Source organism: Nanorana parkeri, unplaced genomic scaffold (genome assembly GCF_000935625.1).
Source record: "Nanorana parkeri isolate BGI_ZX_2015 unplaced genomic scaffold, ASM93562v1 scaffold619, whole genome shotgun sequence".
Lineage (NCBI taxonomy): Eukaryota > Metazoa > Chordata > Amphibia > Anura > Dicroglossidae > Nanorana > Nanorana parkeri.
The window spans coordinates 679,191-704,864 of NW_017306887.1; the positions used below are offsets into that span (position 1 = coordinate 679,191).

Sequence of the window (25,674 nt, forward strand, 5' to 3'; positions counted from 1 at the left end):
ATATGTATGTGTGTGTGTTTTAAAGTATTTTCATCACTTAATGGGGATGTCTTCTTTATCATGGAAATATCTATAAGTGTACCGGATCCTGTCCAATGCTTCGCTAGGGCAAACTGATTTCCTCACCTCTGTTCATATAAACATTCTGAAATTTTCATTATGAATTGATTTCCTGTAATCCAACTACAAATGTTTCATACTAATCAATAATTTAACTTTTATCACCTTTACGGCTCCCTTTTAGCATGCAGCAATATAAATGTGCCTATCATTTTTCAATGAATAGAACTTTTTGTAGATAGAACTATTTAACCTCCTGTTAGGGTTTATCATTAGTAGTCAGCAACCAGGGGACAAACATTGGCCATCAGCAAGCTATTCAACAATATACAATATAACAAATAAAAGCCTGTTATAGTATTGGAGGCAACTGCAATTCTAATAAAGGAAGGAAATATAAACCTAAGTGATACAATTAATTAAGCTTCTTTCCCTTGTTTCCTATTCCTTGGTAATATAATATACTTTCTGTGCTGCATTTTTATTTTTACAGAGGTGTCTTAGGAAAACAAAACATAACACTGCATTTGCCTAAAATTAAAAATCTTTAAGTGCGACTGTGGATTTCATTATTTTTGTGGAGTTATTTGCTTTGTAAGCTTCAAAATGCCTAGATGCTAAAAATAATGCTCAATATTTACTCAGATATTTTAAAGAAGAGGGCTTTGGGAACTCCCAGGAACATCAGTAAATTAAATATGATGTGTAATGAGGTTTGTGAGAATATGTTTTGTTGCTCCGTGTGGATATCACACTTGGTTACCAATAAATACAACAATATTTTGCATTAATCATAACATTCATTTCATGTGCTATAACACTCATATCTGTTTTTCTGGCTTCCAAGTAGTTAGAAGCTTCAGGTCCCTGAGTCGGGATTATCTATTCATAACACAACATCCAACATTCTGAAAATGATCAAAACATAATAGTCAGGCTGTGGGCTAGTAGGAGGAAAGTCAACAGAATTGTAATGCTCTTTTTTGTTTGACTTGTAGAATCCCAGGTGCCAGACCAGCCCAGTTCTCTTCATGTCAGACCACTCACTACCAGCATCATTATGAGTTGGACACCACCACTGAACCCCAACATCGTGGTGCGGGGGTACATCATTGGCTACGGCGTCGGGAGCCCTTATGCTGAGACGGTGCGGGTAGACAGCAAGCAGCGATATTATTCCATTGAGAATTTGGGTAAGTGGTGGAACAAGACAACAAAGTTAACAATTTCTCCCTATGGTCTAATGTAATGTAACTGGTAAATGATTAAATAAAAGCAAAAATAAAAAAAAAAACCTGAGAGAAAAAAGGCTGAAATATATAAGAGAAGAAGGAAGATTGACAGATGTCAAATGATAGATATAAAAATATGTATGAGGTATCATATACAGATGGGAAATATTGTAAGATAACAGTAATTTCTTTATAAACAATGCTATGGTATGGTATGGAGGTGGTATGTAGATGGATAGATAATAGATGGATAAAGGGATAGATAGATAGATAGATAGATAGATAGATAGATAGATAGATAGATAGATAGATAGATAGATAGATAGATAGATAGAAAGCCATCAGATACTACGACCATACATACATACCCTTTACCTAACAATCTCACTTTACCATTATAAAGCAGATAGATGGTATGTAGATGGATATTTAATATATGGATAAAGAGATAGATAGATAGATAGATAGATAGATAGATAGATAGATAGATAGATAGATAGATAGATAGATAGATAGACATCAGATACTATAAACATACGTGGATACAGTTCTAATTCTTCAGGAGTGAGATGACCATTTGACCTCCTTTGACATATCTTTCTCATGGAAAGGTCATCCCCGAATCTGTTTAATTTCCGTGTGCAATGAAATCGGGAATAATCCATTCTAGGTCCCCTCTTATTAAACTGAGCCATACTGGAGGCCCTCCAATGGAATGAATAAGTTATGCTGGCCACCTTTCCAGTGATGAAATTCATTGCAGTAAGTGTAGCGGCTGACGTTCTTGGAATTCGGAGCTTTCAATCACAAAGTCTTATTACTATGTGTGACTGAATGCGGCAGAGTGCTGACTGACAGCCAGCGGTCTCATGGGGTTCTCCTGCGGACTCTGCACTTCCTAATCGTTACCATGAAAGCTCCGTGCAGGATTTTTTGCAGCCAGCTCCTTTAGTACCAAGCTTTCATTACGTACATTTAAAGGAGATGTTTTAATGGAGAAAAGCCAAGTAAAATAATAATTATTTTCACTCCTTTGAATTAAGAGCCTGGAAAGCTAAACCAGAAAAGTCACTGTATGTAAAAGAGTGGCTAATAATATATGGCAATTTGTATGTAAATACTCTCATCTCGGCATAGATAATGAGGCATTTGACATTTATCAAATGTTACCATGCAGCCAGTTCTTCTCTGTTATTTGCCACACTAGGCAGAAGGAAGCTTGAAACTAAATTCCAAACACTGTTTAGTCCAGTTGTTTATTCTTTAGACAAATATGTATTTTTAAGTACAGATGATTATCTCTATGTATTAGCTCCCATTACTTATTTACACAGAAATACTTACACTGGAAGAGGAGGGTAAGCAGTCTGACCCAAAAAACAGCTTTGCACAAGCTTACAGGAGGGAGCGCACAGGAATGACCTTATGGAGTTAATTTACAATAGGCAAGTAGGCTGTTCACCTTGCAAGGGGAATTTCCACTTAGCTTAGTAATTGAGGTGCAGCTCTGCTGACGTCCATCATCCAACCAAGTGCAAGCAAAAATACTGTTTTCTTATTTATATTCCTTGCACATAATTGGGTATTCTTTGCAAAATTAATGTTCACCTCATTCACTAAACTAAGAGAACATTCTCTTGCAAAGTGAATAGCTTATTTGCCTTTGGTCAATCAACCCCCATTGAGTTTCCTATTGCTTCTCCAGCAAAAATACTGTTTTCTTATGTATATTCCTTGCACATAATTGGTTATTCTTTGCAAAGTTAATGTTCACCTCAATCATTAATCTAAGAGAACATTCTCTTGCAAAGTGAATAGCTTATTTGCCTTGAGTCAATCAACCCCATTGATTTTCCTATTGCTTCTCCACTGTCCATTACCTGCACATGGTGTCCTAGACCAAGCCATATTTCCTAAATGTAGTAGAGAAAAGTGAAGACAGGTAAGATGTTGTGTTTTTGGGCAAGTGGGACTGGCTGGATAGAATTACACATCCTTGACTAGGTAGTGTACATATGTGAATGTTCGGCTATTTAGGTATTTGAATGGAGATCAGCTTAAAACAACAACTGCGCTGGGCAATATTTGCTCAAACTATAGGAATACAAAAAGAAGCGCAAGACAAAAAACAGATGTAAGAGTCCAAGATCAATTTTATTTTTTGGTAAATAGGTCTAATAAAAGCAGCCAACAATTAGCATCGAGACTGGCCATAGAACATAACTAGGGTGTAGTGTCGGAAATCATCCCTTGTGGTCCCACTTATAAAGCAGCGGACAGTGGCCATACCGCCGCAACATTATTCACATGAATGAAAAACTCCATTAGACGCGGCAGGTTCCACATTGTGGCCCGTATTTTATGATCGGGATGAAATATACAGTCCTCAGTTTGGAGCAGGATTGTATCTGGTGCTTCCTTTCAAGCACATATAAAAGAGTTTAAAAAATAGGACTTATGTATGACCACTCCTTTAGTCTTGTTCGCCTGTGAAGGATAATCTGTGTGTATGTGATATACTCATCAGGATGCCTTGTACTAGCACTTGATGATCATTGGACATTGGAGATATGTAGTCACGAATGCACATGTATGTTATAAGAAATTTTTAGGTGGTTTACTCTTTTTCATGATTCAAAAACTTGACGTATATGTAAACAAAATCACTAAAATCGCATAAAGGATTTTAAGAGGAACTCTAGGAATGTAAAAGGTTAGCCCGCGCAGTAGGGCTACCCCCGCACTGCACTAGTTAGCTGCTCCTTTTTCTCTAGGGGCTCAAATAAAAGAAAAATACATACCTGATCCTCTATGCTGCCTGGCTGCTAAACTCTTCTCCCTTGGGCTCCAGTGGTCTAAGTCCAGCTGACGTCATCATGTCTAATGCAGTCCATTCACTTGTATTAGACATGAGGACACTGAGAAGCATGCCACAGCTGGAGCAGAGGGAGAGAGAGGTGAGCATATCGTCTTTATTCCAGCCCCTAGAGAAGAAGCAGCAGGGTAAACTTTTTTGTATACCTGGAGTTCCTCTTTAACATGCTAATATAATCTCCAAAGTTGTATTTAGTCTTTTAAAATCTGCAACTTTTATTAAATTAATGCCTGGTGATCCTGTCATGGGGGCCTCTATTCAGGCACTTTCTATTATAGGGTGACAACGCTCTGTCCCCGTCTCCCAACTGTGCTCTTACGTCTTCTGATGGGGACCACAAGCAGTCTTTTCAACTCACATTATGCAGATATGCTCCAATGTTGTCTAAACCAGGAAAGTGACTGCAAGAAGGCTGCAGGAGTTCAGCAGTACTGAAATAATAATAATAATTAGGGATGCACCGATACTGGTTTTTCGGTATCGAGTAAGAGTACTGATATTTTGCTTTCGGTACTCACTGGTACCGATACTAGTGCCTCCGCTGGCATAGAGCTGGCTTCCTGATTGCCTGGGAAACCGGCTCCTTGTGTGGCTGGCTCGATTATGATTGGTCAAGAAACCAGCTTCCCAGCCAATCTGGAAGCTGGGCGACGAGAACTAACCTGCCTCCCGACTTCCTGATTGGCCGGGAAGCCAGCTCCATGCTTATTTGCTGGAAAGCCGGTTTCCGAGCCAATCAGCAAGGAGCTGGCTTTCCAGCCACTCAGGAAGTCGGGAGGCGCATCATTACTTGCCCCCTGGCTTTCTGATTGCCCAGGAAGCCGGGTCCATGTTACCCAACGGCACTGCTGGTCAGAGGACGTTCCGTGATTGGGGAAGGTATCGGAGCATTTGGGTACTCACCCAAAAGGGTCTATTCAATAAGCTGCCGTAGGCAGCCCAGTGAATGACCGACCTAAAGCGAAGTAAGCCGAACATGTTCGGCTATTCACTTCAGGATGGTACGGCTGAATGCTGAGCGGCATTCGGCTCAGCTGTTCTGCTCGGTCCCTCTGTGGTACCGAGAATAACAGAAAAATTGTTAAAAAAGTAGAAAAAAATAAATAGAAAACGATTGTGCGGAGGTAGCAATGACAGCTAGCTCTGCCCAACTGTTTTCTATTGGCCGGCGGTTCTGCTGCCGTCCAAAAATAGAAAAAAAAACTATCCTGGGCGCTCCAGGAGTCTCCCTCTCCCGGCCGCCAAGGAGAGAAACACTGCTTTTTCTTTTTTTTTTTATTCTGACACGGAGCCGTTTCAGAATAGAAACAAATAAATAAATGTTGGCCATAGGAATGCATTGCCAGGGTGGGTGCAATGCTAGTTTGCTATTGGCTATTGCAAATTGAAATAGCCAATAGGAATCTAGCAATGCATTCCTATGGCCAAATTATATTTTCTTCTATTCTGACAGAAAAAGAAAAAGAAACAGCAGTGTTTCTCTCCTTGGCGGCCGGGAGCGGGAGACTCCCGAAGCGCCAGGGAGAGTTAGGCTGTTTGGAGATCAGTGTCCCTGGTTAGCTGTTAACCAGGGACGCTGTTCTCTCTGCAAGTGGCCGGAGCCAGCCGTAAATTTATATAGTGCCAACAGTTTTATGTTTTCAATATAAGGAAGACATTACAATACAAATCAAGAGAAGATGGTAAGGAGGGCCCTGCCCGTGGGAGCTTACAATCTATAAAAAAAAATATGAAATAAATATTATTTATTGAAAAACAAATGTTGCAATTACATGGTGTTTTAGGAGAAAGTACATTTTACATTTTATAAAAATCTTGGTTGGGCTGGTCTGTAAAAGCCAAAAGGGTCTTCGGACATCCACCCACATCTGGTTGTAAGAACATCTTCTGCAGCGTCGGTGTGCATTGTCTGCTCTGACTAAACAAGGACCAGTACTGCTGTCAGCTCATTGATGTGATAATTGTAGCACTATGCTGCTTTTTCCAGCCACGTGGCATCACCAAAAACAAATCAAGAACCAGATCAATAGGCGGCCATGAAACCTATAGTAAAAACCAAAAAGAGGTACTAATTCTTCCCCACACTGCCCCCCAAAAAGTTTAATATTCAGTGGGGTTTAAAGAATGACTTCTTGTAGGAATCTCCTATTTTACTTTGGTAGTCTCCAGGATTTTGAGCAAATGACACTTAAACTTGCCAAGCGGCTGTGATGAAGTGCTTTTTCAACCTCTCCCGCATAGTGTTATTTACAAGGCTTTAGATCTCCGTGGCAAAAGTCAGAAAACGTTTCAGAGTTTCTTTTTAGTGTCTAAGCTAAAAGATCCTAAACAATATCATAAAGCAAGAGAAAGAAAAAGGAGGTCCTCGATCATCGAGGTGATAAAAGTGGAAAAAAACAATGGCACTTTTATCATTTTATATTTCCGCATTCGCAGTCTGGATTTCTTTGCAATATGGGTGTAATAAACCAAACCCGACAGAGCAGGCCAGGTGGACAGTCAGGAGGAACTGCACTGCGATTTAAAATCTGATTCTCCATGCATCCTTAGTGCCTTATTCCAGCTATTTATGGAGGATAAGAGCGTCTATCTGACAAATTACGTTTTTTTTGTTTTTTCCAATGAAAGATTAAAGCCCAAATCCAGACTATTTTTAAATGCACCCAAAGAGTTATATTAAAAAAGAAAGCTCTGAGTGCAAAACCCACCTTTAATCCAGCAATATGCCACACATCATCTCTTTGGCCTCAAGATGTCCTCAGTCTTCCAGGTGTTGAATGACACCTAGGGGTTGATTTACTAACCTTATAAACACACCACGAACATGTATACACCTCTGTAGTGTGTTCCCTCCCAGCATGATCTATGGGTGGAATCTAAACACCTTTGTAGTGTGTACACACCCAGCAGGTGTGTTGTGCAAAGCCCTGCCCTGAATTGCAAGGTGCTGTTGTGTAAATTAGCTCTACATTGTGTTGCTTGCGTTGATGAATGCAGTAATGTAAATGCATGAGCTAACCATTTTTGTCTAAACTGTGAAGCAGCATTATATATGCATCATGTGCATGATTTTTCCATATATGGCATGTGTGGAAATATGCTTATAGAGACTTTTTGGTTGATAACTATGCTTTGCTGTGTAAAAATCACACGCACCTGGTGCGTGCGTTTAGGTTAGTAAATCACCCCCCTAGCCTCATTAACCCAGAAGACTGAGGATATACTGTGAGTGCAGGAGCCACCCACTGTCAGGAGAAGAGGAGAGTAGTGGACCCTGCAGTATTATGTAACTGGCCTGAAGACGGCTGGAAAATGACAGCATAAAAGACAGCCTAGGTAACTTCAGGGACAGGCATATTGGAGCACTGGAAGGGAGTATTGAGCTGCTGGAACACGTTGGCTTGTTCTTGTGACTTCCTGTCATGCAAAATAAACATTTAAAGGGAAAGAACTCCATTACACGCTGAATCAGTTTATTGAAAGTTTCTCAGTGACACTGAGTCCAGCCTGAGGTCCGCCCCCTCTGACATGTTTCACCAAATCCTGGGCTTAATCATAGGAACATGTCAGAGAGGGCCGACCTCGGGCAGGAATAGGTGTCCCTGACAAACTTTTAATAAACTGATTCAGCATGGAACAGAGTGCTGACTGATTTTTTTCTTCTACTACTATATAGCTATTTGGTTGGAGAGAGGACACACTCCTGCAGGTGAGAACCCGGCTGTCCTTCCCCTGCTAAAGCCATGGAGGAGCAGTGCAGTGCTTAGTGTAAAAGATTTAAAGGACTTACACTACATCTTTGGTGCTCTCACTATCTCCACACATCTTGGACTAGTCCATTAAATATAAATATCCATTTAACTAGACCATTAAATATAACCACTTTTGGTTTCAGTGCTCTACCAACATACCTATCGAACTGGTGAAACAGGTGGAAGATTTACCTTCAACATCTGTTCTGGTAGCGACTGTAAAATTTTGGAAGTGCCATTGCGTTCTGTCCAAGTGACAATGGTCACCTGGACAAAATGGAGAGGGTGAATCTTTCCAGCATGGAGAAGGACAACAATAAAAACTCACATGGGGTTCTACCCCTATTCTACTCTATACAAAGCTAAAATGCTTTCCAGCATGGACAACAATAAAAACCCATATGGGGTTCTACCCCTTCACTACTCTATACAAAGCTAAAAATAGTCAGAGATACACTTCAACAATTTTATATCTTAGTTACTGCACTTTTATATTGCTTGAGATCCACATTATATTAGCTACCATTTCCCTTTAAAGGTGGTCACAGGCAGCCAATGACAATGGCCCTCTACCTTTCTATTCCTGCAGCATAATGATAATTTTATTAGATGATTCTGTGTTGGCATTTGGCAGACAAGCAATAGATTACCTCTGGCTGCTGCGGCTGCTGCCTAGTCATTATCAATGTGATGAGTTTTCAAGAGGCATAAAGAAAAGAAAGTATGTCGGACCTAATCTATCAGTCATTGAGCTCCTGTGTAAGATGTTTTGCAGGGTGTATTGGTTTATAATGGGACCATACGTCAATCTTACGAGCTTGACGTACCTGGTGAACTTTCTCAACAAACTTCTTCATTTAGCTTGTTCCACTCTGAGGATTTGATTTTCTTTCACCCGCCTGATGAAAAACAGTTTATTCTTTGCAGTGATGTATGGAGCGATGACATATTTCACCTGGCTTTATGTAGGATGGGGACGCACCAGTCCCCCAGAAGAGTTTACAATCTGATGTTCCATTTTTGGGGGGAAACCGATTAACCTACTTATGTGTTTTGGGATTGCTTAAGGAAAATAGAGTATGGTCATGAACACATAGCGAGAGATTTCGAACTCCATGTAGACAGCAGCAAGCAGAGTTAAACCCTAACCAAGTCCTGCATAGCCACAAGGTACATATATACAAGCCACCATGCTGCTGTAAAACATTTGTGGTCATACAACATAAACATCTGTGATAGCAGAGATTAATTTGACAGCAAACATCAAGCTGTGTCTGTGCATACCTTTTTTATTCTTGAGGAACATCGATTTGCAGCTTACCACTTCTAACTCTGGAGCAGGAAGCTGTCCAACCCCCCTCCAGATTCCTCAACGTGCTCTGTTGGGTCTCTGACCAATAGAGAGGTGGACTTTGCGGAGGAGTATAGCAGAAATCTGACTCTGGATCTGAAAGCCAGTATCCATGTAGGGGGCTCTCCACATGTTTAGGAAGCCCAGTACATGTACAAGGAGGCATCTATCAATTCTTGTTTTAAAGCAAAGCTTTACATTTGCTGAGAAAAAAACAAAACAATACCCACCTAGTGAGCTTTATACATTGCAAGGACTTTAGCAAACTTTACTACCTGCCTCTCCTATAGTGGTATTGATGTAGACCCTGTCAGTACTTTGATCAAAATGACTGATGAGTGGAAGGGTTTGTCTTCCTTATAGCTGTCTAATCAATCTCAGCATCTGACTGCTAAGTGGGAGGATATGCCTACCTTATAGCCATCTTATCGAGCTAAGAATCTGACTGCTAAGTGGGAGGATCTGCCTTCCTCATAGCCATTTAATCAATCTTAGACTCTGACTGCTTAGTGGGGAGGATCTCTCTTCCTCATAACCATCTAATCTATCTCAGGGCTTCATCAAACAGACAACAGCCTCTACATTCCTTTATGTGCACAGGAGTTGTAGGAAGTACCTCACCAATAATTAAACTTTTTAGCAAGGGTTGACTTTAAATGATGTGCAGACCTCTGGAAAATATTAGTGGGCAAATTATAAAGATGGTGGCATGATGATGGGTAGCCGGAGCCGGTGGCATGATGATGGTGAGCTGTCAGGGACTAGATCACCTCCAGGTGGCACTGTGAAGCTGGAACCTGATCCTGCAGTTCCAGTGCTCACCTGCAGGTGTCTGCCACCAATTAGTCGCCACCTGGTGCTGCTCTGGGAGGGTATTTAACCTCTCCCTACAGTGAGGCCTGCGCTTCAGTATTGTTGCCGTGACCTGTATCCTGTTGCCTGTATCCTGTTGCCTGTATCCTGTTCCTGTTCCTGTTGCCTGTATCCTGTTCCTGTCCCTGCCTTGTACCCTGACTTGGACCTGACCCTTACCCCTGAGGTCTCTTGATCAGTGGCTCCCCCCTTGTTGTCCTGCTGCCCAGGGGTTGCCCTGTTGTCTCCGTGGTGTAATTGTTGCTTATATTTTTACATGTTACTTGCGGGTGGTGGTGGGGGTGTTTATGGTTGTGGTGTTTTGGTGCAGCTAATAAATTATAGTTTGTAAGCATTTGTGGTCACATATTTGTTTCTCTTGTATAGACACCTCCATGTGGTGTGGGGACAACCGTGCACGGTATCGTGACAGGGGCACAATGTGCCAGCAGGTCAGAACTGACTGGCTAATGTTGCTGACCTTCCCCTCTGCCATGCATAGTACTGCAGTGTAAGGGATTAGAGAAGGCTAATATGAGGACAGATTCAGAAACTTATTTTATTTTATATGCAAAAATGCATTGAATTTTTTTAATTGTTCCAGAACTTGATTAAATGTTATGTTTTATATCTGCCTGGAGTTCTGCTTTTACTCCTAGCTCCATATGGCTCTCTTGGTTTACTAAGATAGCAATGCCACTACCATATGGTATATTTTACACTTGTTCATGAATACGATACATGTAAAATGCATGTAACATTTGTAGCAAAAGCAACTTGTAAACTATTTGGGAAACTATATTTATATTAAAAAAATGAAAAGTAACATTGGTGTCGTTCTTACATTGTCACTGATCCATGATTATATGTCATATACAAATCTATAGGTACTTTTTGTAGTGACCAGGAGTAGGTCAGACACTATAGTCAGCATGATTACTGAAAGACTGCTGTGGGAAAATACATTGCAGGATGAGCCATGCCTTTTAGCCTACTGACTGCCTAGTCTGTTAGCCAAGAGGCGGAGCATGTACAGTATAGGTAATAAGTAAGCATCCCTGCTCTCATATAGCCATGTGATAAAACGTTAGGGAAAGAAAAAAGGGAATATGTTATTGTCTTCCCTTTGAGAGCCACCAGCTGACACACTGTTGGGCTGGCAGTTGGCACTGACAGCTCCGGCCCCATTAACAATCAGGAACCTATCAGAGGGTTTCCTGGTCATGTGATCGCTATGCCAGCAATGACTGAGGGGTCTATTCACTAAGCTGCCGTAGGCAGCCGAGTGAAAGACCGACCTGAAGTTAAATGAGCCGAACGCTGTTCGGCTATTCACTTCAGGCTGGTACGGCACTATTCTGACACAGTTTCGTGTCAGAATAAAGAAGAAAAAAGAAAAATCAGTGTTTCTCTCCTGGGCGGCCGGGAGCGGGAGACTCCCAGAGCGCCCGGGAGAGTTTGCTGTCTGGAGATCAGTGTCCCTGGTTCGCTGGTAACCAGGGACGCTGATCTCTCTGCAAGTGACCGGAGCCAGTCGTAAGATGACGGCTGGCTCCGCCCAGCTGTGAGAAGCAGTCTGTCGGCCGGCCAATGACCGGCCGCTCAGCCAGCTTCGGCTTTCAGCGCGGCTCAGCCGGGCATATGCGTTCGGCTTGACTGAGCCGCTCGGCTAAGTTCGTCAGTCTATAATAAAAGGCTCTTTTATTAGAACAATGTGTCAAAAAAAAGGCGTAAAGCACAATTTATATTCCTATTTAAATCAGCCGAATACATTTCAGTTGCATCAAAACAAAAGGTGTTCAAAGTATTACAGTTTGTTTTATTTAGAAAAAAGCCACAGCATGTGTAGAACAGAAAAGCCTTTTCCCTGCCAGCATGCTTTCGAGAAGTACCTTTGCTCTGTCTGTGGAAGCAGTGGCCATCAATCTAGGCATTAATGACCTCTGCTCACAAAAGGGTTAAACTTATGCATTATAATCAAGATCCAAAAAGTTAATTATTTGGATCAAAAAGGTGACATTTCTTACCCAAATCCTTTCCTTTTCATTCCCTTGTACTTTAAAATCATTTTAAAATCTTTTTTTTTGTAGAAATGGTGAGCAAAGCCAGGATTCCTGTGATACATCCCATTATGCATTGACCTTAAACTATAATGAAATCCTAAATGAAAGGATAGCAATCATCTTTAGCTCAGTCTGTCGCCTGTGTCTAGGTCCTCTGAGATTTTCTTTCTCCTTTGGATAAAAATGAGCCAAGTTTTCATTCATCGCCAAGGGTGAGAGAAAGATCTTGATGCTTTTGCATAGTTTCGGGTTTTAACAATGGTACAGTATTTTAATGTACATTTGTCAGTTTGTAACCTTTAACCAAAGCAGCACCAGGGTGGCTAAGTTCTAAGTGCTGCTGTTTTACACTGTCAGGGAGTTCCAGGGTGCTTGAGTGCATTCTTAGCTTTCTTTTTTATTTTAAAGGAAATGTATGGTGGTTTGTATATATTTTCTTTAGTTCCTATGATCAGGAAGAAAAAAAGATACAATTAAACAGCCATTTGTCTACAGAGCTCAATAGCGCAAGCTAATATTTAGACATTAAGACACTCAAATGAAAATGTTAGTGTGGTGGCACCTTCTGCTTCCTTCCGGATGGTTGCCTTTTCAGACAGTGACCTACTAAATTTCAATTACAATTATATATATATATATATAGATAGATAGATAGATAGATAGATAGATAGATAGATAGATAGATAGATAGATAGATAGATAGATATCTATATATATCTATCTATCTATATATAAGATTAATTTTAGGTGTTTAAATGAATGCCATTGTTAACGCTGCAGAATACATTTTAGACAATGGTGCACTTACAGCATTTTCGGATGGCCCTTTTCTGTTCCAGCATGACTGTGCTATTGTGTCCAAAGCCAGAGTGATAAAGACATGGTTTCATCAGCTTGGTGTTGACAAACTTAAGTGGCCTTAAAATAGAACTATTGGGTATCCTTTTTTCCCCATAGATCTCTTCAGGGTCACAGGAGGACATATACTAACCTCATCCCAAGACCCAAAACTGAGTATATAGCAAGCTATTGGCCACTTTATACTAAGATCGCCGCAGCCAGGATGGATCCCAACAATACTGTTGAGATCCACCCCGTTGGCTGATTGACAGCAGACTCTGCCTATCTAAAGGCAGAGCCAGCTGTGCCCAGCCCCCTCCCCGTCCATTCCTCCAGTCAGTGCTGGAGGATCGGAGAGGGGAGGGGGTAATCCCTGCGGTGACTGACAGTCACTGCTCTCTGCAGGGAGATGATCGGGAAGTCAGCGATCGGGGGCATGTGTTCGCTGACTTCCTGATCAATAGAGCCGACCTGTGACAGCTTCATTGTCACAGGTCAGCTTGAATTATGGGGATGAGTGTTTTTCACTCACCCCATAATTCTCCTTTAACCTCCCTGGCGGTATTCCCGAGTGTGGCTCGGGGTTATTCTTCAGTACCAAAAGCGGTAACCCCGAGCCACACTCAGGATTGCGCAAAAGTATCACTTACCTTGTCCCTGCGAGCCCGCAGTGTCCTCTGCTGTGTTCGCCCGGTCGATGCCGGCATTCGGCTTTCAGTTTTGTTTTTGGGCGTCACAGCGGGGGGCGGAGAATCTCAACTCTACCAAATGGAATGCCAACTGTTCCAAGTTTTCTTATCCAGCATTAGTACCTGACCTCAAAAATGTCCTTTTTGCTGAATGGGAATAAATTCCCACTGAGAAAAATTTGTGGAAAGTCTTCCCAAAAGAGTGGAGGCTATTACAGCTGCAAAGCATGGGCCAACTCTATATTGATGCCCATGGTTTTTTTATTGGATATGGCGATGGTCAGGAGTTTATAAACTTTTGACCATATAGTGTTTATATTAAACAAAGAGTAAAACCAGATACTAAACATTGTTTTTTAATCGTGTAAGCTACAAAAATGTTTAATAAAATTGACAGAAAATCCATTAAAGTTTTATTTAAAGGCTATTTCATAAAAAAAATTGCAAAAGTTGGTACCTATGGATGAGGGAATGTGGTGGGGCAACAAGACCCATAGTTACCTTATCATATATCCTTTAATAAAGAATGATCAGACCTGGACCAATGCACTTGAACACAAAATATAAATTGCTACCCATATTAGCATTAGGAGAGAAAACAGAATGCTGTTCAAGGAAAATTGCCTTTAGGGATCCAATTGCACCATGCTTTATTGTTTTTTTTTTTTTTTTCCTGGGGTTTGAGGTCAAAGCAGTATATTTACAATTCAGCTCACAAATCTGTCTTTCTGTGCTTTCCAAAGCATAATGTATCCATTGTAATCCATATGTAATGTATCCATTGAATCATTGAAACTCGTTTGGTATTCCAGCTGTGTAAAAGCTGAAAGTTTGAAGTGACGTTGTACAGTTTCTTTAGAGGTTGCTACTAAAAATACATTATATTTTGCTAGTTGACAATATGGTATGACTTGCTATTTTAGGCAGAGTAGTTAATGAATTAGGAAATTCAAATTAGTTGGTGAAAAATTGGGACTTTTTGGTAAAATATCACCATTTCACTGAAATGCATTACATTCATTGGGGAAAGCAAAATGGTGGTGGTTATTGGTGGTTTATAAGGTGGTGCCATACGCTTTAGATGGCTCCTCAAGGTCCTGAAAGCACCTTTTAGGTCTCCTGGGCATGTTCTTGTGCCAAAAATACAGCACTGGCATTGTGATCACATGACTTTTTTAGGTTCTAATGGCATGCAATCTTTTTTTCTTTCAAGCAAACTTCACCAAAGCAGCCCACATGGCAAACCTTGAGGCAAATTTGGGCAAAATCTTCTGTAAAGACAAAATTGGTAATTTTGCAATGAAGTCATTCCACTTATCCTTAACAAACGTCATATGATGTTTTGGTGAATCAATCTAGGAGCTGCCCCTTCCAGGTCCATACTCAATACTTCTGTTACATCCCTCTTGGTCTTCAAAATGTGGTAATTTATTGAAATGTGGGCTGGTTTTTGGTTTTCTTTTTTGCTTTATGTTTTGGTGCTGCTTATACTGCCAATCTGGAGCTGCCATTGAACAACAGAGCCAATCCCTATGACTATCCTGGTGTCTTGCATTTATAAAAGTATCCCGTGTTAATGAGGTTGTAATTAACTAATTAATTAGCATTTCCAAAGCTTGCATCATCTACTGTATGCTTCATTTTCAAAAATATATGATTATTATTATTTTTGACACCTATAATTAACATTATTAGAATTTCTACAGCTTACATTATGAACCATATACTTCATTTATAAAAAAAAGATATTATTAATATTAACACTTATTATAAACTAATTCCTTAGTATCTCCACTGCTTACATTATGTACCATATCATTTTTTTCCAAAACAGATATTATTAATATTAACACCTAATATTCACAGCTATCGTATACGTAAATGCCTCACACCATAAATCGTAAGCATAAAATTGCTAGCACACCATCCAAGGGTTGAACAAAATTGGGATTTTTTTTCCCACTAGTTTTTTACTGAGAGATTTGGATGTTTTAGTAAAATATCACTATTTCACTGACTGACGTTCATCACCCAATCATGGCCACGTGGTTGGGTATTCTTTGCAAAGTGAATTTTTACCACATTCAATTTGCAAGGGAAAATTCCCTTGCAAAGTACAAATTCCTTTGTTGCCTAGTTGCCTTTCGTAAATCAATTTACTGACGGCAAATAAGCTGTTCACTTTGCAAAGGATTTTGCACTTTTTAGGGAAAGTTGGTGATTTTGGGGAAATTTTAGTTTGCAATGAATACCCAATCATGTGCAAGGAAGAATTTTTTTTAAAAAATTGTATCTTTGCTTGCACATGATTGGATGATTAAAGTCAACACAGCTTCATCTCATTCAGTAAGCTAAGGGAAAATTCCTTTACAAAATGAAAATTCCCTTGAAGAGTGAACAGTCTGTTTGCCTTTAGTAAATTAACCCCACAGTTGATTTACAGGGACCAGCTTTGTTGTTGGATGGCAGCTCCAGATAGGCAGCATAACGCATAAAGCAAAATAAATAAATAAATAAAACAGTCCGCATTTACCGACATGACCAAGAGAAATGTAGCAGAGGTATTGAGTACAAACTTGGGTAAGAACCTCTGGCACTGAGTCAACAAAAATATCATCTGGCATTTCAGGGATATACAGAGTGATTCATTGCAAAATTACCAATTTTGCCTGTGCATAAGTTTTACCAAAATTTGCATCATTTTTCGCCATGTGGACTGCTTTGGAAAGATTTGCTTGCACATGATTGGGTGAAGGAAGTCACAAGAGCTTCACATTATAACGCCAATTCCCTTGCAGCAGTGAACGGCCTGTTTGCCTTTAGTAAATCAACCCCCCATGTGCAGATACTGCCTGTTTGGTGTTACCATCAAACCACCAAGCTGGTCCCTGGGAATATCAAAATTTCTCACATTTACAAAAGTATCCGTGTTAATGAGGTAGTAATGAACTAATCCATTAGCATTTCCATGGCTTAAATTATCTACCGTATACTTCATTTTCAGAAAAGATATAAAATATCCCAATCTTCTGCTAATGATAAATTAAAATGTCCACTGCGGCATCGCTCTTATCAAGGGCAAATAAAGATATTCAGCATTCTGAAATTATTTAGCAGCCGTCTGCGAGGAAGGTGCAACTGGCCTGACGTTATGCCCTTACTATCAGTTTTAGAATGATTATTTTGCTTAATTAAAGAAATGTAAGACCGTGTTTCCATTTCAACTTCTCATTTGAGATAGCAAGGGAAAAAATTGAATTCTGTGTTTGTTTTTCATACAGACAAGGACATAATGAAATGGAAGGTTATGCTGGAGGAAGAAGTTTAAATAACTGAGATTCAATAAAACTGAAAATACCGTAAAGAGATTATTTTATACAAAATTAAAATTAAATGCAACTCAGGGTGATAAAACTTTTCCTTTATTAGGCTTTATTTTGCATTTTGAAATGCTTCCAAATTGCCAGTGATGTCATAAGAGCTACCCAGGCTTGGAACTTTAAGGGTTTTCCTACTTTAAACAGTCATCACCTGAAGTAGATCTCTTACTTTGTAGATGGAACATACATAAATTAGCTTTCATTGATGAGAACTAATTACTGCTGGTGCTTGCCAGTGGAGACTCTGGAAAAGCATTCTCCCAGTACCGAGGGCGGGGGGAGGGGGTGCTAGCCGCATTCTGCTATTCACTAACTGTCATTCAGCCCATATGGGAACCACTGCCGGAGGTTCAGATCAGCTGATGCAGATGTTGAATCACCATTCGGCTCAGTTCACTTTGGCTTGGATATTCACTCGGCTGCCTTCAGCTGTAGATCCTCAAATTATCTCTGAATTGGTGCTTACACTGTCCTTTTTTCTGGAGGGTGGCTACTTTTGTTCCCCATGGTCCCTGTGTTGTAAAGTAGCCACCACTCCAAGTTTACTCCCTTCATAGGCTACAATCTCAATACAAATTAGCATGAGATTATAGTCTATCATGGGAGTGAGCCTGGAGCGGTGACTACTTTACAACATATACAGGGACCATGGGGAACAAAAGTAGCCACCCCCCAGAAGGAAGGACAGTGTCAGCACCAATTCAGAGATGATTGAGGATCTACAGCTGAGTGATACACAAATAAAATTCATTTTTGTTAATAGTTAAGGTACCTAAATGTACTTTTAAGATCTAACTCCTAAGTGTAGAGTCACTTTAACCAATCCTTAGGTTGGTCCTACAAATGAAAAACTTCCCTCACCCCCCAGAGCTCTAAAACCCAAACCAAATCTCTAAAATTAACCTGTAACCTGCACCTAAGAATTACCACTGAACCCTTAACCCAGATCATAACCCCCAACATTAAACCTCACCCAAGCACCTAAACCTTGACTTCACCCTAACACCTAATCTTAAATCTCCCCTTCAGCCTTACCACTGAACCCTAAACCTTACTCCAAAAAATAACTCTAACAACTGAACCTTACCCTAAGGCCCCATTCACAATGAACGTATCGCAAATCGCGTGTTTGTCGCGCGTTTTGCGCAAATGGTTGCATTGAGCAAAGTTGAATTGCGCCGAAATCTGCTCCAAAAAGGGTCCTGTTGTAGCGACACACGACCCGCGACAACGACGAACAGAGCCCCATTGCCATGCATTGGAGAGCGATATCACGTGGTAAATATCCGCGATATCGCGCGGATTACCGTGCGATAAATCGCTCCGTGTGAATGGGGCCTTAGACCTAACCTTTAACCTCACCCTCTATGCACTGCTGCTTTGGAAGCCTTGCTGTGAATCTAAGGGTTCAGATAAAAAAGTGTCAGGAAGGTGGACATTGTACTTGTTTTTTTAACTTATAAAAGTATCATTGCATGTTTTTAGAAAACCTTTGTTGTACATCAGTCTTCCTTTTAATGCCCTTAACCTTCCTGACAAAGACAGTTTCTCCCTGATACAAATTGTAAGCTACTGCTCACTCCAGCGGTGCCTGGACTGGATCAAAGAGGGAGAAATGTCATGTAGAGAGGATGTCCTAAGATGGATGCTCCTCACCCCAGATTTTGCTCAGTTATTTTTGGTAAATGGCGTACTGGTAAATTGTATGACTTGTATCAAACTGATTGATAAATAAGATCTTTCTAAAGTGAAAGGTGCTTTTTAAACTCTTAATGTTCCATATATTGCAGTATTTTTATTGCTACGTTATCCTCTTATAAACTGAGAACCTCACCTATAAGAACATGAGCTGTTTGGCATGAGTAATGTCTGCATTGATTGCTGCTCTAAAGCATCATCAGTTCATTATTCCACTTAAAAATATTGCATTTTTCTAAACGTAATTTCCAAAGGACAATTATATTACAACTAAACAAATACCTTAAATTGTCCTGTCATCATGAATACGAATTTTATATCCAACGAGAATCTAGCAACACTTCACATCAAGTCCTTATTGTTTATTAATTCATTTGGCTGCGGTCCTAACGATATTCACAATGAGCTAATCAATTATTCAGTAATCTCCCAGGAAAGTCTAGGCAATTAAACCCCTTCATATCTGGAAGGAGCGTCATTTGCAATGCATTATGGGTTTGCTGAGCACTAGAGGGATTAATAGTAATCATGGTGCTCTGCAACAAAGCATAACTGAGGGAGGATAAGGGTCATTATCATTGGGTTATGAACCAGAAAAGCACAACTCCAAAGCACATGACTGTGACCTCGGCAAAGTCAATCGTCTCCCTGTGATTCAGGTATTATGAGTCATACTGGTATTTGAGAGCAACTGTGCAAGACAGTTAATGGTGAGATAAGACTCTCAAGGAATAAAACAAAGTTAGGGTACTTACAACCTTAAAGCTGAGCTCCAGGCAAACTGCTGAAATGAATATGTATATGCGATCTGTTTAACTTGCCAAAGGATTTACATTTCTGTCCACCCAGATCTAAGATTAACACAACTCTGTCACACAGCACAGCACTGTCTGGCAGGGCCTTAGACCTGATATTTCTATGCTGCAGTTTGTAATACTTACCGATCTTGTCCTTCCCCTTGTGGCGTCAGAAGGGGAGTGCGGGGGGTGCGGCCCGCACCCCGGTGCCACCATTGGAGGGGTGATGCCAAAATGACTATCAGTCATCAGTCATGGACCGAGAGCCCGACGGTGTCAGGAGAGAAGAGGGGACCCGGCGGTATACCTCATCCCGGCGGGTGAAGGTCCCCTCCTCTCTCTGCCTGCGCCCACCACGAAGATGGCCGCCGGCAGGCGTCAATAAGATGACCGTGCATGCGTGTCACCCAGCCTCAGGGCGCCCCTGCCTTCCCCTAACCTGTGACTGGACTGTGAAAAGAGAAGCAGCAGACTGATGAGCTCATCTCTTTGTCACTCTACCCTCTCCTATCATATCAGCATGCTCCTTCCTTGAACTGGAGCATATGTATATGTATACACACACAAACTTGACTTACTCATGAACCTTTTATGTTCATGTGCAACTCTGTTTTATATGATTAGATAACTTTAGACTAAGTCTAGCTATGTGCCCACAACACAGATATGGGCTGGTGCATGGCACCTGGAGAAAGTAAAATGACAACAAAATTGTACTTGCCCCTGACTACAACCAGTCAGCTCATCATAGGAATCATCTCCAATGTGTGCTAATTCTTTTTTATTCTCCAATGTATCAGTAGATGGTGCCCTGGATGGCCTTCTAATTCTGTAGAAGGTGCAAAGCTTTATCAAACAGTATTTGTTTTCTAAATAATTATTCTAAAAACAGAACTGTATGTATCTGAATAGCAATCAGGAGCTTATGTGCTTATTCATTTCCTTTTATCAGAGCCGTGTTTTAAATAACAAAGGATTATACATATAATTTTAAAATTATCAGCACTTAGATGTTCTAGTTTAATATTGTTGTTAATATATCAAGCAACAGCCATTAAGATGTAATGTTTACTATTATTATGTTTTTGTTGTTCCCGCAGAACCAAGCTCCCATTATGTAATTTCTCTGAAAGCTTTTAATAACGCTGGCGAAGGTGTTCCTCTTTATGAAAGTGCAACAACCCGATCGCAAACCGGTAGGTTGAAAGAGTTTCCTTGCCTGATTGCTGTCTTTCTGTTTTTGTTCGAATGCTATATATTTTTCAAGGGATTATAATTGCACAAAATGAACAGGTAAGTGTTTCGAAACGTAGCCAGCTCTGTATAAGTGTATAGAGTTGAGCTAGTTCAGCGTAATCTTTCATAATTAAGTTGATTAAGCATTAATGTTCTGTACTTTCCAGGAAAGCTCATGTTGGATTATTATAGTGCTGTTGCAGTATTTGGACGAGTACTCATACTCACCCAAATGCTCCGATGGCTAGTCCGATAACCGAATTTCCGGTATCAGGAAGCTGGGCAGCGAGTCATTACATGCTGCCTGGTTTTCTTGATTGGCCGGGTAGCTGGCTCCATGCTCCCTTGTCACTTGGTGACGAGGGAGCATGGAGACAGCTTGCCTGCTAATCGGGAATCCAGGTGGCGAGTCATTACACGCCGCCTGGCTTCCTTAATGGGACTTCCAGTACCGGTATTCAGTATCGGCAAGTACAGAAGAAAAAATGTCTGTACTTGTACTCAATACCGAAAAACTGGTATCGGTGCATCCCTAGTTTTAATACTATTATAATATGACACAGTTATAAAAAAAAATATATAAAACAAATCAACTGGCATGTTAATAATAATTACTGAATATTAAAAAAAATATATTGAAAAACTGTTTGAGATTAACTCCATTACAAAGACTAGAGGCCACCACCTAAAGTTAGTGGAGAAAAAATTCCAGCACAATGGGCGAAGAGGGTTCTTTACAGTAAGAGCGGTTAAGGTCTGGAACTCACTGCCATCGGTGGTGATTTCAGCCAAAAGTGTAGATTTGTTCAAGAAACGTTTGGACAATTTCTTGAGGGACTGTAATATCCAGGGATACCAATATCCCTAAGAATGAGATGATGCGTGGACCTATATGGGTTGGACTTGATGGACGTTTGTCTTTATTCAACCCCAAATACTATGTAACTATGTAATACTAATTACCAAACATAATTTAAAAAAAATCTCTATTGTAGGGACCACCGTGCACACATTGGTCACGCATTTTTCTAGAAGGAAACACAAATACACACACACTCCAATAGCTTGTGTGTACTGTATTTTTTAAATCAATTGTACAAAATGTAAAATATTTTTTAGATTAAATATAATGTTACAGACATACAAACCTATTTATGAGCTAATATAGAATGTTGTGAATAATATTTGCCATTACCATGGAGAAAAATGTGACCAGTTTTCTCCATATTACCCACAAGCTGCTTAGCAGTAGCAATCTGGTATATGATATCACAATGTTTGAACCATAATTCATTATTATTACTATTATACAGCAGTTATAAAGCGCCAGCAGCTTATGCACCACTTTACAATATAAAGAGAAACAATACAGGTATAATACAATTCAAGACAAGATGGTTAGACAGCCTAAAATGTCTAGATCCTGCTGCTTAACCCTAAAAGTAAAAAAAACCTTTAATATTCCAAGCAAAATAAATGCATGACACGTCTCTGATATATTTCAGGGCACTAATAGTGTTTAAAGGAAAAATATGGGGAGAGTGAAATGCACTCATCCCCATAGTTAGAGCCAACGTATGATACTGCAGCTGTCACACGTCTGCTCTGTAGATCGAGAACTGAGCGATCACATACCACTGATAGCTCAGTTCCTGATCTTCTCTTTGTAATTAATATTTCATTGTTTTTATTTTTTTTATTTTTTTTTTACTAGAAAGAGGGTAGAGAATGTAAAATGAAAGTCATATGAGATATGGTATAAGAAAAAAAAAAATACTAAAAAACACTCTTATTAAACTTCTAGAACATTGCGGAGTTTATAGTGTGTATGCAGATCATTTTTCCTAAAATAAAACCTCTAATTAGCTGCTGAAAAATAATTTTTGTACAAAATAAGATATTTTACAGTTCATGAACCATGTAAATGAAATATAAGAATTCAGGAATAATTACATCTTGCGTGACATTCTTGGCAGTTTTGATTTGGTGCAATATTCTGAGGTTCCACATTGGTAAGAGCTGTATGTCTGTGAGAGCACAAAAATCTGAAGACATGCAGTATTTCAAGAGGGAACTGTGAAGAATATTCCAATCAAATCAAATTCAAGAAGTAGCACAGCAAGCGAAAATTTAATGGTGTCGATCTTTCGTGAAGTATTCCCAAAAGGAATAAACCAGGGACTACAGATTCACACTTCTGTTGTACACTGTCTCAACAACTGGGTTAAATCAATATGTAATTTATATTTCATTGTAAAATATTATAATAATTTTTGCTTGATTTTCTAAGACAGTTGAACTAAGAAATATTGTGGAACAAAAATCAATACATATAACATCAATGGCCTTTTTATAATAAACAAGATAGGACTGGCTGGAATTAAATGGAATAATTTTATTCAATTGGTTTTTTCACAAAAACTCAAGAATAAAATTTGAACTAGACGACATAGTTATTTATTAAATTGTGTTTAATGTATTATTTGTTATTTTATCCTTATTTTATCCACTTTTCTTTCTTTTTTTTCTACAACTCAATCTTTTTTTATTACTCTAGAGGCAGATGGAGAAAGCCATATTTCATTCTGAGGTTAAGTTCAATTGAGAGACACAAGGTCTATAAGTGATAGTTTTGCTCCTTCAGATAGAACCTGTTATTCATGGTCACACATCTATCATTTTGGATTACTTATGCGTGTCATTACAGTTCGGCATTGCCGGCTGGGTTGACCTTACGGTTGCCTAAAGTTGTCAACCAATTGTTTTACGGATTGATAAAAGTTCTGAAAGAAAACTGACAATCACAAGATACCAAAGGGGAGTAATGGAATTTATTATTTTTATTTTTTAAGAAAGAAAAGTATTGAGTGGCAGAATTATTTTTTTAAATGTTCACTTTGTAAGGGAATGTTCCTTCATCTTAGGGAATGTGGTGAAAATTCATTTGCAAAGAATACCCAATTACGTGCAAGGAAAATAAAAAGTATTTTGCTTGTACATAATTGGATAATGGAAGTCAGCCGAACTTCACCTCGTTAAAGCTGGCCATACACTTTGAGAATTTTGGCCGGTTCTTGATGAACCAGACGAAATTTGCACAGAGGGTGCTGCTTTTAAAACCCTTACAGCTGGCATCCCTGGATCAGTTGATCGAAGGAGCATTTAGTAAATCAACCCCATTTCATCTAGTCAGCAAAGGAAACGTTTGCTTCTTTCATCACTCAGCAGAAACCAAGATTGTTGGGTACCACTATCTCCTACTTTACCACCCCCTATATACTGTATGGGCACACCATCAAGAGAAGCCAAATGCTTTCAGTGCTTCAAGAAAGAGAATTTAACTAAATTCTCCCATTTCATTAAACTTTGTAGCTGAAAAACAATCTTCTTATTTAGTCCTCCTCAAGACTACTAAAGGCAAACTTCTATTCCATCTATCTATCCCAGGACCACAGTAGTAAGAGGCTTCTATTTAGTCCACCTCAATGCCATATTAATAGGAGCTTTCTGTGTAGTCCATTCCAAAACCACAGTAGTAGAAGCCTTCTATTCAGTCCATTGCAAGAGTCACAGCCTTCTTTTCAGGCTATCCCAAGTCCACAATATTAGGTGCCTTCTATTTAGTCCATCCTTAGACCACAGCAGTAGTAAGCTTTTGATAAGTCTATCCCAGGACCACAGTAATGGGAGCCTTCTATTTAGTCTATAATGAGACCACAGAAGTAGGAGCCTTTCAATTGGTCGATGCCAAGACTTCAGTAGTAGGAGCCTTCCATTTAGTCCATGCCAAGACTTCAGTGGTAGGAGCCATCCATTTAGTCCATGCCAAGACATCAGTAGTAGGAGCCTTCCATTTAGTCCATGCCAAGACTTCAGTGGTAGGAGCCTTCCATTTAGTCCATGCCAAGGCCAGAGCAGTAGGATCCTTCTTTTTAGTCTATCCCAAGATCACAGTAGAAGGAGCTTCCTTTTCAGTCCATCCCAAGACCATATAAGTAGGATCCTTCTATTTACACCGTCCCAAGTCCACACTTGTAGGAGCCTTCCATTTAGTAAATCTCAAGACATGGTAGAAGGACCCTTCTGTTCAGTCCATCCCAAGACCACAGTAGTAGGTGCCTTTGGATATCTTACAGCTCTTTTAGATTAGCAGGCAAATAAAATAAAAAAAAATATTTCTTGAGAACACTTTTTTTTAATTTAAAACAATTGATTAATATCTGTATGCAATCATAGTTACATAGTATTTGAGGTTGAATAAAGACATTATGCTTATAATCTTTTCTTTTTTCAATGAACATTCAAGGACATCTCATAATTCAATAGAAAAATATGTGCTTTTATGCGGTGAGCATTCACCAGAGTGATGCTATTAAAATTCATATTTGGTATCGTGAATATATTACAAAACAATATATATAATTTAAAAATACTAATAGTCTTTTATTTTACTTAGACATGTAGCAAAGGTAATATATTGGCCAAATTAAGTGACAATTAGTATTCCAGGACATCATGTATATATATATATATATTCTCATTTCATTATGTGCTCTTGCATGTTCCGAGATTGCTTTTTATTTAATTGTTACATTGAATTTAATGTTAATCCAATCATCCTTGTACAGTATTTATATACTTTAAAATACAGCAAAAAAGCAAGTTAGTTCACTTTTAAGTTAATAGATCTAATCTACAGTTCATTATTTTAAATCAAACTATTTCAAGAGATAGAAAAAAAAATAGAAAAGTTTGGTAAGTAGATAGACAGACAGACAGGTCTGACAGACAGACAGACAGACAGAGAGGTCTGACAGACAGACAGACAGACAGGTCTGACAGACAGACA

The 25,674-nt window shown here is 39.5% G+C and overlaps 1 protein-coding gene across 1 annotated transcript in view; it reads left to right on the forward strand.

Annotated features, from left to right (window-relative positions):
- Positions 1–25,674, forward strand: part of DCC (DCC netrin 1 receptor) — a 410,882-nt gene that overhangs the window by 308,614 nt on the left and 76,594 nt on the right. Inside the window, exons 15-16 of the mRNA XM_018562973.1 lie at positions 1,059–1,253; positions 20,690–20,785. Coding sequence (XP_018418475.1) covers positions 1,059–1,253; positions 20,690–20,785 — 291 coding nt within the window. The remainder of the gene's footprint in view (positions 1–1,058; positions 1,254–20,689; positions 20,786–25,674) is intronic.